This window comes from Neltuma alba, unplaced genomic scaffold (genome assembly GCF_004799145.2).
Source record: "Neltuma alba isolate B1F8T4 unplaced genomic scaffold, ASM479914v2 tig00000878_pilon, whole genome shotgun sequence".
Lineage (NCBI taxonomy): Eukaryota > Viridiplantae > Streptophyta > Magnoliopsida > Fabales > Fabaceae > Neltuma > Neltuma alba.
Window position 1 is genome coordinate 4,245 of NW_021632237.1, and position 14,147 is coordinate 18,391.

The 14,147-nt window shown below is 37.9% G+C and overlaps 1 protein-coding gene and 1 long non-coding RNA gene across 2 annotated transcripts; both read right to left on the bottom strand.

Moving 5' to 3' along the window:
* Nucleotides 1–1,364: 1,364 nt before the first annotated feature.
* LOC114747470 (uncharacterized) lies at nt 1,365–6,911 on the bottom strand. The gene is made up of 3 exons (XR_003740386.1): nt 6,880–6,911; nt 6,149–6,255; nt 1,365–1,397 (listed from the first exon to the last, which is right to left on the bottom strand). It is a non-coding gene; the product is annotated as an uncharacterized LOC114747470 (long non-coding RNA).
* A 1,376-nt stretch (nt 6,912–8,287) lies between these two features.
* On the bottom strand, nt 8,288–9,007 carry LOC114747477 (uncharacterized). The gene has a single exon (XM_028935814.1). The coding sequence runs from the start codon at nt 9,005–9,007 to the stop codon at nt 8,288–8,290; it is 720 nt and encodes a 239-aa protein (XP_028791647.1).
* Between the last annotated feature and the right edge of the window lie 5,140 nt (nt 9,008–14,147).

Below are 14,147 nucleotides of genomic sequence, written 5' to 3' on the forward strand. Positions count from 1 at the left end.
GGTAATCACATGACCCAAGAACTTTACTTCATTCAACCAAAACTCGCACTTGTTGAGTTTGGCATATAGCCATTTCTCCTTCAAAATACTTAGAACGATTTGTAAATGCTGTTCGTGCTCCGCTGGTGACTTGGAATATACTAAGATATCATCAATGAAAACCACTACAAACTGATCTAGATATGGCCGAAAGATCTTGTTTATGTAATCCATGAAAATCACAGGGGCATTCATTAGTCTGAAGGGCATTACCAAGAACTCATAATGCCCATACCGTGTTCAGAAAGCGGTCTTCAGAATGTCCTCTGCTTTAATCCTTAGTTGGTGGTAACTTGATCTCGAGTCAATCTTAGAGAACACTATGGCACCAGCTAATTGGCCTAACAAATCTTCTATTCTAGGTAGTGGGTACTTGTTTTTAATCGTTACTTTGTTAAGTTCCTGGTAATCAATGCATAACCTTAGGCTAACGTCTTTCTAACGAACGAACAAGACGGGTGCTCCTTATAGTGACACACTGGGCCAAATAAAATTCTTTTCTAATAGCTTCTCTAATTGCTTCTTTAACTCTGCCATTTCATTTGGAGCCATACGATATGGGGCTTTGGAAATCAGCCCTGCTCCATGAAACATCCTACCTTTAACACCTCAGAGTATGCATCTGTAAGCGTTGTGGTTCAAGCAGATCAAAGTGCAAGCCCGTGGATAAAAATTTGCAACATAATTACTCGGGTTACTTTTCACTATTTAAACTCCAGATTTCAAGTCCAACTTTGAAAAATCATAACTAATTCTACAAAAATCAGAACGGAGCAATTCCAATTTTCACTTAAACCTCTTTCAATCTTCTACAAGGTAAAAATAACTTTCAGGGCTCAAACCTTGCCAATTAGTACAGTTTATTTGTTAAATATTACTGTTCAAGTGGTCAAAACAGTACTTTACAGAAATCCTGTCTTGACTTTGAACAGTCATATCTCTTAGCATACACATCCATTTTTCATAATTTACCACTTGTTTTAAAGCTTAGGATGTGCCCTGTATAGTCACCAAATTTCATGGCTAAATTCATTCATTTGATCTACCTCATCATTGGCACCAATTCGTGACTCATTTAGGGACATTCTATCCCTTCAACTTAATTCAATCTTTATAAACAATTTATTTCTCCACCTCTTGTCATGCTATAAATCCACATAATATCTCCATACATAACCTCATACCATTTTACATATCATGAACATTTAATATCATCATTCCACATACATGGCATATCAAACATAAATTGATAAACTATGTTACATAACTTAACATGTTATAAGACCATAACATGTTCTTGACTTCTTCCATCAGTCCTGCATTCCTCATCCTTGACTTTTCCTCCATTCCCTTTATACCTATTAGGGGTTGTTAAGGGAGGGTGAGATTCGAGACAATCTCAGTAGCAAACACTACCTATAAGCATGCAAGACATAATGCAAATGCACGACATGTTATCATAACATCATCATAGGAATGCCATGGAAAGTAAGCTAAAGCATTTCATGCTTTCATAACATATTGCTAAGGAAAAACATAACATAAACTTGCAAACATAACTTTACAACATTTCATCATAACTTAGTCACATCATGGTAACATAATAACATCATGCAAGCATACATATCAAGCACACAAAATAGGTAAGTTCACTACCTTATTCATTTCCTTTCATCTCTATCCTCAAGAGGGATCTTGCCTCACTTTACTCTTTCTAACTTTCTTTATCTCTTGACCAATTATTCTTATGGTTAGGTATTGATCACCATATTCTCATCACATTACACAGCGAATATTTAATCACATTGCTGTGTGGTATCTAGGTCTGGCACCTAGGTCATCATTGACCCTTCATTCATTATCATCTAATCTCTGTCCCTCTTGGTTCACTATCCCTTATGGATTTCTACCTCTATTCCGGGATTTGAACAAATCTCAAACATCTCATTCCTGTTACCTTGCCTCTATAGAGGTCACATCGATTACTTAAGGTACAGGTTGACATTCAGTTCCCTTACTAGGGCATTGACTTATACCTCTGACTAGTTACTATGTACCCTTACCCATTCATTTCTATGGTCATGTGCTAATCATAAACTGACCATATTACACAGCAGGCATTGATCATTAAAACATCTCCACTGTATGACATTCCAGTCAGGCACCTTTAACCAATCACCCGAGGCTAGGTCGTCATCCTGCTTCCCTATTAGGGTATGGACTCCTATTCCTTACTGGCTTACCATACTCTTAGCCATTACCCTCTGGAGATGCCTTTCAACTTTAACTCATTCCTTGGTCAAGCTCTCTCAGCTCAACCATTCCTCTCTGAGGGGAGTCTCTTAGTAACGACTACCTATTTCTCAGGTTACTCTCTATCATTCTTTACTTCTCTGCTATGTCTATTTCTTTCGGAGAAAACACCTAAGCTTTTTGTAATCCAAATGACCAAATAAATTTATTAATGAACAGTGTAAATTATTCCTCAAAATTCAGAGCATAAAAATTTTAAATTTTAAAAATTTGTTCTGTTGCCAGAACCATTTGCTCTGATACCAAAAAATGTAACACCTCATGTTTAAATCAATTAACTTTCCTTGCGGAAGCATTTGGAATCACTTTTGAAGGCTACAATTGATGAAAAATCAAGTTTGAAAATTTTCATTTACGGGTTACTATTCATTGTCACCTTAAAATGTGACAAACTTCAAAAATTCATAACTAATTGTAGAAAAATCAAAATTGAGTGATTCCAAGTTCTACAAAAATCTCTTTGGATAAAATTTTGAGGAAAAATAGTTCTGAACTGATTGCCTTGAAATTTGAGCTCAATTTCCTTTGAAAGAGTTACTGTTCATTTGGTCATTTTCGGATTTTACTGTATTTTTGCCTAACTTTGGAAAGGCATAACTTTCTGCTCGGTTATCAGAATCGGGCAAACTACCCCTCATTTTAAAGAGAAACATCATTCTCTTTGGTTGCCAAATATTATGACCTAACTCACTCGTTTGATAGGTCAAACTGGAGCTACAAACTCACTGTCCAGGACTTACGTTTTATCCCTTAACATCTCTTTAATTCTTTTTATTTCTTTGGCATACATAACATGGCCTTACTCTTTCCCGTTCATGCTCATACACTTTCATTCATGCCATAAATATTATAATTAAATACATGGCATCATTGGCATCCATAACATAGTTCACAAATAGTAGTAGAATTATACATTTATCAACAGTCTCATCCATTAACAAGAATAATTCTGCGCTACTTCTCCTTGCTTCTCATGCCATTATTGCCCATCATTGATTGACCTAAATGGTTGGTTAGGGAGGGGTGAGATTCGGGGGAATCTCAGTAGCAAACACTACCCATAAGCATGCAAGACATAATGCACATGCATGACATGTTATAACATTAACACATGAATGCCATGGAAAGTAAGCTAAAGCATTTCATGCTTCCATAACATATTGCCAAGGAAAAACATAACATAAACTTGCAAACATAACTTTGCAAACATTTTATCATAGCTTAGTCACATCATGGCAACACAGTCACATCATGCAAGCATACATATCAAGCACACAGTATAGGTAAGTTCACTACCTTGTAACATGGCTTTCCCTTGCTTTTCCTTTGATTCCCTTGTCTTTCCAACCATGTGGGCATTCGGTCAACATCACCAACATCCTCTTAGATGGTCCAAGGTCCTAAACATAATCATAATGATTACACAATCTATTAGGACCACTAAATTACATAAAGTTCAAGATTAGCTCTCTTGAACCTCAACCCTTTCTCTTGCTCTTAGGGTTTTCTTTCTAACTTTTCTAACATAAATCTCATCATTTACCATCCTTATGATCCATTTCTTGTCAATTAGGACCACTTTAGATGGCCTTAGATTCAAGAATACCAAATCTGGAAATTTTGCTTCGCGGGTATTGTTCACGCAGAATTTCCAGAATTTTTGCTCAACTTTGAAAATTCATAATTAATTCTAGAAAAATCCAAATTGAGTGCTTCAAAGTCTCACTGAAAGATCCTTAAGTTAAATTTAGAGGAAAAATAGTTTCGGAACCAATTCTATGCCAAACAGCACCGGAATTGTACGGAAATTGAAACTCTTCCAAAAGTTCAACACTGTTTCCAGATTTCAAACCCTAACTTTGAAAAATCACCATAAATCGTACACATATCCAAATGAAGTGTTCTACCTATGGATTAAAGCTCACAGAGGTGTACTTAAGCATACAAAATTTCAGAATCAGATACGCACAGTAACTAATCCGAAATAGGCATAAAATCAGGTGCTATAACCATCACATACCTTGTTTTAAAGTTTGATCTGGCTTGGAACCACTTGGCCTTTCTTTCTCCCTCTTCTTTCTCTCTCTAGAAACCATTTTCAAGAGCTTCCCCATGGATTCCTTATGCTTGGACGAAATGGTAGGGAGGGGAGGGGGTATTTATAGAAAAACAGACTGAATCTGGACCGTTGATCTTAAAAATACGTGGCTCGATCTGGACCGTCCATTTTCTCTTTTGATCTTACGGTGACAAGTGTCCTATGACATCATGCTTACCTCATCATGATGACATCATGCTTACATCATCAAGCCACATGTCTTTAATCCGACCGCACACATGTCTTGCATCCGACCGTACACATGTCTTCCATCTAGCCGTACACGTAATATCTTCTTTTTCTCATCTAACCGTACACTTGTCACTTTCATGTCCTTTCATCATTTATGGCATTAAAATAGAGAGAAAATAAATGCAAAATTCGTGCAAAAATATTTTCTTAATTATTTCTCCACCTATCAAGCCAATCTTGCACCGTATCAGATACTTTCGGGTCTTGACTTACCCTGTACCACCAGGACATGTTCTGACACTATTTTCTCATCTTAATAAGTACATATATGGTGCCACCTTAGAGGAGCAGAGGGAAAAAATAATTAGCTCTACTGACAGGCTACTTAACCTTACTGAGTCATGCAGTAGAGATTTCACTATAACGGGTAGACAAAAGACTGTCTAAAATATTCCCATACTGCGTTCTGATTTTTATGCTGTCCATAAATATCTTCTGGTGACTCAGCATGATGACTCGTAGGTGTCATGATTACGCTTGGTGACTCAGCATGATGACTCGTCGGTGTCATGATTACGCTTGATGACTCAGCATGCTGACTCAGCATCGTCATGATGGCTCTTAGATATTTTCTTTGGTTTTGTCTCCTATTTAGGGGACAAAATTATTTAATATTTGACTGGAGCATTTTATTCAATCCAGAGCTCCAAAATTCATCCAAAAATATCATAAAATTCCTCATATTCTAGAGAAAATCTGTGAATTTTCTCAGGTCATAACTCAACCTGTAGCCCCACTTAAAAATCATTCTTTAAAATGCCCTTTTTTCGGCACAACTGGCTTTTAAGTATTCTTAAAGCCATTTTGCTGGTCTTCTGGGGATGAGACTAATTTTATAATTTTCTGTAGTCTCTTAGATCATACATCCCTATTTTACCATAATTTTCTGAGGTTTCTTATGACTCAAACAATTAAATCTACCTCTACATCTCAAATTGAGCCATAAACTTATAAATTCCTTTTAAGTTACCTCAGGGGTATTTTCATCATCTCTCTTCACAAAAGAGTCTTAGAATATTATTTCCCATTTTCTGGGATTTTCTTAGAATTTTCTAAGTACTTTCCATTTTTACCCCTGATGGCCGTAACTTTCTGAATTTACGGTTTTACCCCTGCTTAGGCTCAACCTCATAAAACAATCTCTTTGAGGCTTCTAACTTAACCTTGGTCTGTATCTAGCCTCTTTTCTCTTTCTGGGCCTTTGAGACTTTACTGGAGCCTCTAACTTTGATTACCCTTTAGCCCCTTAAAACATTCACTTTGCAGTTTAGTCCCTAAAACTGCTTTAACTTTCTTTCTCATCTTTAAGACCTCTACTAAAAAGGGGTCTGGTAGCCTATCTTATTCAGGCCATTTCTAGTACTTCAGGGCCTAAAAATCGAGATGTTACAAATAAACATCATGCAAGCATACATATCAAGCACACAAAATAGGTAAGTTCACTACCTGGTAACATAGCTTCCCTCTTGCTTTCCGTTTGCTTCCCCTAACCTTCCAAATGTTTGAGCCTTCGGTTGATATAAACAAGACATCCCCTTGGATGTTTCAAGGTCCTAAACACATCAACACATTACGCGAAACATCAATTAGGACCAGGTTATCAACCTATTCCACACTTGGCTCTTACTTGATCACACTTTGTTTCTAACTTTTGAGATTTATTTTCAATCATTCTAAAATTAATTCCACATACTATTCCCACATAATTTTGCATGTAGAATCCATTTCAAAGTTCAAAACAATCAAAATCCAACTCCTTCCCCCTTGTTCTGGTTTGGCCGAAACATAGGTGCCTTAGGTCCAAAATTTCCATTTTCAATTATAATGCTTCCAAAAATGTTTTACATATATCCCTACACAAAATCATCATTTAAACTCTTTGGAAGCATCAAAATCATCAAATTCCAGACCCAACATAAAGAACCAGCCATGGCAGAATCATACACAAATGAAAGGGGAAGTTGGATTTATTGAAGAATCAATATCAAACCAATTGATTCTTGTTGTTTTCAAGCCTTTAAACAAGTTTCTAATATCAATATCATCTTCTCCTTACTTAATCAATTTCGTGCAGCACCTCCCCATAGGCTTTAACCATCCAAAAATCCAATCAAACCAACACCTAAGTTCAAAAATACTAAGGGAGGTAGAAACTAGATCAAAATCCATGAATATACCTTGATTTGAAGCTTGGATGACCATGGAATCACTTGAATTTTATCTTCTTCTCCTCCTCCATGTGCTGTTCAGTCTCTCCCCCTTGGCTCTCCATTTGGCCGAAAATATCAAGCTTGTGGGGGAAGGGACATATATAGGGAGTTAAGAGAAATCTTAGCCATTGATCTTGAAATTGCATGGCTTAATCTTGGCCATTGATTTTCAAATCAATCTTAGCCCTTGATCTTGTCTTCCTTAGCAAGAATTGTGACACTTATCTAGGATTGTGTCATGCTTGGTCATCTTGCTTATGTCATCAAGGTTAACTTAACCTAAGGTTAATTAATTTAACCATGGTTAACTTTCTTAATCCAAATATGCCCTTCATCCTTTTGCATAATTCCACACATATCCTCATGCCCCTATGGCAATATGATAGGGAGGAAAATCATACAAAATTCGTGCATAAATTCATCCAAAAATATTCCTCCACCTATCTTACCGGTTTACATCATAATAGGTACTTTCTCGGGTCCTGACTTACTCAATACCTCTGGGATATGGGTTTAGCGCATTTTTCATCTTCAAAATACATTCCCATACTCTTCTAATAACATTAATAGGGAATCATACTTCTTTCTCATTTCCCCAAAATATTAATAATTAATATTCAATCGGAGTCGATTTTTCCGAATTCTTTCCTATCGGCTCGTAACTCTGTTGATCTGTCCCTGGGTTTCATTCTTTCCCTTTCATCACAGGGTATTCCTCTAATTTTTCTCGGGTCCAAAGTCAAACCATAGACAGGAAATTTGACTTTCCCCGGATAGGGTATAAATAGGCTTTAAATTCAATTAAAGCTAACCTTGACAGTTTCTGGGGCTGTAATTAATTTTACAATCTGTGTAAATTCCTCAACTATTGTTCCCCAGTTTTTCTTGATTATTTGAGGCCATCTCCTACCTTAAATAATTCAATTTGAGTTACTATCTCAAATTGCTCAAAAACGTGAAATGACTTTAGGGCATTTCGTCATTTCTAGCCTTATATTGATCTGGGATCCTATTCCCATTTTTTTGGAATTTTTCTGAAACATTTGGGCCATTTTTGATAACTTCGAACATTGATTAACCAGAATATTATTCACAATTAGGTCCCTACTTGGCCTAGGAATTTTTTCGTTGCAATTTAGTCCTTTCTTAGGCCTAACCTTCGGAACCATCTCTTGCAAGCTTTTAGCATAACCTCTGGCCCTTAGTTGTTTCTAGTTCGTCATTCTTTAGTCCCCGAACACTATTGTTTTACACATTTGCCCTTAGAAAATCTCTTTTTTCTTCTGAGGGATCTCCGGGACTTTCGTTGCATTGGACTTAGTAATCATCCTTTTCTTGTGCTATTACTTGTATCTATGAGCCAAAATTTGGGATGTTATACTCCAGGTACCCGGTCAATTGGAAACTCTACCTCTCGCTCCGGAGGTAACCCGCTAATTTCCGTCGAAAAGACTTCCGGAAAATCGCATACCACAGGTATCTCTGTTATGCCTTCTTCCACTTCTGCATGTATAGAGAAGAATACCACGTACCCCTGACAGCCATGTCTTAGGCAATCCCCGGCTTTGGCTCCCGTAATCAAGTTCAGTTTCACTTCGGTATGAGGGGTTAGCTTATGAGGAGGAAAAATCAAAGTCCTATTCTTACAGTCAAGGAGTATATTATGGATAGACAGCCAATTCAGACCAAGTATCACATCGATCTCATGAAAAGGCATACATATTAGGTCAAGTGTAGTGCAACAGTGGCCATACCGGACAATACAATTTAGGCAAACATCAGACATATAAACTTTAGTGCCCATAGGAGTAGCCACACATAGATCATATAATAATGTGTTAATAGCAAGGCCTATGCGCTTCACGCATTCATATAAAACAAAGGAGTGGCTAGCACCTGAGCCAAAGATAGCATGTACAAGGTAATTATTAACTTGAATCGTACCTTGTATCATCTCAGGTGACTTATCAGCTTCTTCCCTTGTGATGGCAAAGACCCTCCCTTGAGCTTGGGGCCTCGAGCCATCCACATTAAAGGGGCACTCCCTTATATAGTATCCTGGCTTGCCACATCGGAAGCACACATTTTGACCCATCAAACATGGTCGATCTCAGTGGTTTTTACCACAGGTGCTACATTCCTTGGTCTGGCGTGTAGTGCTCCTTCCTTCTTGTCTTACTCCTCCTCCTCGCTTAGGCTTCTTGGAGAACATAGGCTTTCGCCTCTTCCTATTTCCTCCGGAAAAGTCCCCTTTGGTCCGCCCCTTGTTGCTGGTCCTTCTGGTCTAAGAGCAGCCCTGACTAGCGCTTGGTGGTTCAGGCTACTTTTAGTAATCCAGCAAACTTCCACTGCCTGGTTGAACTTTTCAAGTTGTCGTGGGGCTACCTTCTCCCTCAGCTCCTGTCTTAGTCCCCTTACCATTTTCTCTGTTTTCTACCGCTCATCATTGCAGAGTTGGAGGTAGTTAGAGTAATGAGAGAGCCTCATGTACCTATCTAGGTACTCATCGAAAGACTCTCGAGGACCTTGTTGAATCATCAGAAATTCCACCTCTTTTTCGTCTCTTACTAACAATGGGAAGTATTTCAAATTAAAGTGTTCCTTGAACACTTCCCAGGTAATAGGGGTTTCATTCTCCTAAAGGATCATCTCGGTGTTCTTCCACCAGCGATCAACTTCGCCCTTCAGTTTATAGATAGCTATCTGAGCTTTTCTCTCAGAAGAACATTCAAGTACATTAAAAGTTTTCTTTAGCCAAGTAATCTAGTCCTCAGCCACTTGGGCATTCAATGTCCTTGTGAAACTCGAAAGAGTCTGTGCACTGAATCGTTTGATCCACTATCTTAGTGAATCAGGATCCCCTGTAGGTCGTACCTGCTCAGCTGCCAGCTCTTGGGGTTGAGCTGGCTGTGGTGCCTCGGCCACGCTTGGCCCGGCCTGTTGCAGCTGTGCTATCACTGCTGTCACTGCGGCTGCTATGGCAGCATTGCGTTCCTAATCTTGGCGTGCTTGGGCTGCCTGAATTTCTTACATAACCTTTTGCTGTTCCTCTAGTCGGTCCATAACCAATTGAATCGGGTCAATAGGAGGTTCTCTTGTTGCCTCCCTTAGTTGTGTTTCTCTTCGGGTTCTCACCATTTTACTTAACTTTTTACTACAAGAGGAATAGAGGGATAAGATTATTACTTAGTTATCAAAATATTTTATGCTAAGCTATGCTTCATGTTTGTACATAGATAGGTTTCAGGTATAAGCATCCAAAACATAGATCATCCAAGTCACATATACAGTTATCCACTCAAGACATGGGAGAGAAAGGAAAATAAGAAGTAACAAAAAGCTCGAGTTCATCCAGGATCTGATCAAAGCTTCCATAGGCATCTTGCTTGGAATGGTCACTAATCAATTGGATCTAATCCTGCCAAACAAGGGTCCTTGGCAAAGTGTCGACTAAGGCCTGTCCCCACATCTCCTTATCTATCTCTCCCTTGTCCTGGTCGGCGATATCACTATGTCACAGTCGTATGTAATAAAAATAGTCCATATAAATGTACCCACATTGGTTCTGGGAGATATCAATTCGCCTCCCCAGCTTACAGAGCTCCTCAAAAATAGCCTGATGGGTGTGCAGCTCGTTAGTGACCAACCGCCGCCTCTTCTTTGGAGGCAGGTCCTTCTCTAAGATCTGATCATGGCGCACTACTCTGATAGGCTGTGGCTTCGTCCCACTAGGGCCAGCTTTGTCCAGGTTAAGTTTAGGCCCCACAGCACTTCTAGCTTCATCATCCTCTAACCTTTTACTACCGTTGGAGTCTATCTCAGGAATTATATCCTCTACCTCCCAGAGAGGTTGATAATATCCGGGTGGTGGAGTCAGGTCATCAGGGTCAGAAACATATGGGTGGTACCAGTCCGGGTATGGTTCCCCTGGCCCTCTCTGATCAACTGTACCCCCAGGAGAATCGTGCTCACAACAAGCCATATCCTGCATCAAGGTTAGTCCAATGCACACCTTTCACGACATAACACATCACACACAATCAAATATGCATTATCCTAATGCATTACCATATCGAACGGTATATATAAAAGTGTTGGAAATTATGCCCTAGGGACCAATCATTGTGTTATGAACATTGTTGATTTATGAATTTCTTAATTATGTTATCATATTATTTGCATGTTTATTGTGATGACTATCCTTGGATAACTCATGATTTTATCCTAAATGTCCCTGGTCGGTCATCTATGTGGGAGCAAAGATGAAATAAGACCTGTATGACTTTGAAGATGTATGAGATATAAATCAAAGTCATAGGCACATGTAAGAGTAGAAGGTATTGGACCGACCCATTATGAGAGAGCTGCATGGGTTAAGTCATAAGCTTCTCTCATATACAAACCATGTCACTATACCCTTTGACCTGAGATCATCATGGATTCCTACATGAGAAACGCTCAGCTTTGACCTAGTCAAAAGTCACTTTTGACCGAGTGATCATAAAGACTATGTTCAGGCTTAGTGGTTTTTCATGGAGGAATGTGAATGGTCAAGATGGAATTTGTCCCTCACATTCGTAGAGAGATATTACTGGGCCCCTCGATGAGTGAGTCTGAGAAATGTGTGGCCATACTATAATGGAAAGGTAGTTCCATTTCTATACTCAGACTACTCAGGGATCGAGAAAGTAACGGTCAGAAATAGGAGGATGACGTTCTCCATGCCTCATCCATGACCAAAATGTCGTGTGACAAAAGGGACGTGATATGGTTGTATGAAAGGTTACATCGTTCATCGATCCTCATATGATTTGGATAGTCGTGATGTCTTGCTAGAGACCGCTTACGACTTGTGAGTCATTATAGTAAATGGCCCACTGCCAACTTCATATGGGCCTTCAGGGTCGCACACAAAATCACCCAACACAAGCTATGATGTCCAGATTCATTGAATCTAAGATATGTCCAGATTCAATGAATAATCTAGGGTGGACGTGTATATATATATAAATTCGCGTATATATATATTATATGATATAAGAGATATCTATAAGATTTCATTTATAAGGATAAATTAAATCTATATCATTTTAAATTGATAAGGCATAATATCTGAAATTTGATTTATTAGAATAAATCAAATATAATTCCGTCATATCTTTATTTTGAATTAAATGAATAGGTGAATTAAATCTGTAAGACGGATTTAATATACAAACCGTATTTATTTAATTGATTTCTTATCAGATTACGCAATATATGATATTGTATTAATTTCGGAATTAATTCAGGATTAATTCCGAAATTCAATGTCCTTCATAATACCGATGGCATCCTATATATTTGATATTAGGAGCTAGGGTTTTGTGTGGATGAGAGTGTAAAAGGTTTGCAGATAAGAAATGACCAAAAGAGAGATGGTGAGGATGGATTCTCAAAAACCCTAGAAGGACAAGAGGCGCTAGCACGTCGTTCGTGATTGAAAGCTGTTCGTGTGGATACCGGTAGAGGAAGTCGATCTGAGTTGTCGACTTCTCACGAATAAAAGGAGAGCATAGGCATCCCGAACGTCGAAATCCTTGAGCCACCAATGATTTGAATACCACAGGTAACACCTTTTACCACTTGACTTAAACACAATCGGTAGATCCGGGCAAGGAATTGAAAATTTTAAAGTTATTTTCCGCTGCGTGTCTTTCAATTCCTTACAAAAAGATAGTCCAGAACCTTTGCTCTGATACCAAAAATGTCACACCTTCATTTTACACCCCATTATATGTCCTTTAGAACTATTTGGAATCATTACACGATGCTCAAAGTAGATAAAAACCAAGATTTAAATTTTTGATTTCGGTTACTATTCATGTAACCCCTAAAAATTGGGTCAACTTTGAAAAATCATAACTAAATGTAGAAAAATTGAAACAGAGTGGTTCTAAGTCTCACGTGAAGCTTATGAAATGTTCTACATAGAAACAATATTCACAGGTATCAATTTCTCATAGACCAATACCAATTTCCACGCAATTATGTACTGTTCATTTGGTAAATTCTGAAATTTCCAGTATTTTTGCACAACTTTGAAAGGGTATAACTCTTTCCACAAAATTCCAAATTTAATGATCTACCACTTGATTTAAAGATAAAAATATGATCTATTAGTATGCCAAATTTGAAATCCAGATTCGAACATTTACTATTTATTTCGTATGCACCAAGTTTGGTCCTTTTTAGTCAAAGGTTATCCCCTAATTACCTTTGTTTTGGCTCTTTCATAACCTTTTACCCATCCTTAATCATTTGGGGCTTAATACAAGCTTGAACATACATTCTACTATGCTTTCACATGTTTAAACATAGACATACATGCTTGGCTCCCCTTAGGAGCTATTATCCAACAAACATTTCCCAAGTCATATTATTACATAACAAGTTTCAAAATTTACACTAGGGTACATTAATTGTTCATTAGGCCTCCGGGACAATTTCTTTGCCTTTGCCCTTGCTTGCACTTCCTCCTAGATAGTGTTAAACATAAGAGTGAGATTTCAAAGAAATCCCAGGAGCACAGAATCACAATTATCATGCATTCCTGCAAACACTACGTGCAATGCTTTTGTGCATTTATCTTGTTTATATGTTAATGCTTTTATGCCATGGAAAGTAAGCTATCATATACATATTCGATGGACATAATGCCGAGGCAACATAATTCAAACATTGCAATCAACATTTGTAATAAAGCTTAGTCACATCATGGCACACATTGCACACATTCACATTAACACATCAATGTAAGCAAGAAAACAATCAAAGTGTGATTTAGTGCTACCTTTTGGTACTTGGTCCTTGATTTCCTTTAAGTTCAACATGTTTTCTTGAGGATTTGGCAAGGTACCTATCAAACCAACACCAATTCCAATCATTCAATAATTATTCAAACACATTCCCTATTACTTAAACACTGAACCCTTTTCCTTGGGATTTTTGGCCTAATTGTTTTCCTTTTGATTCAAGAAACCTCCTTGGTCATTCCCACATAGTTTTTCATGTAGAATTCAAATATCAAATCAAATTTTACAAAATCTAATCCCTCCCTTAAGTTCTGGTCAAAACAGAAACGAATTTCATAAGGTAGATGTCAAAATTTCCAACTTTGATTTTTAATGCTTCCAAATCCAATTCCTCCACATATCCCTACACAAAAGTACCCAAGGAACTCAATGGAAGCATCA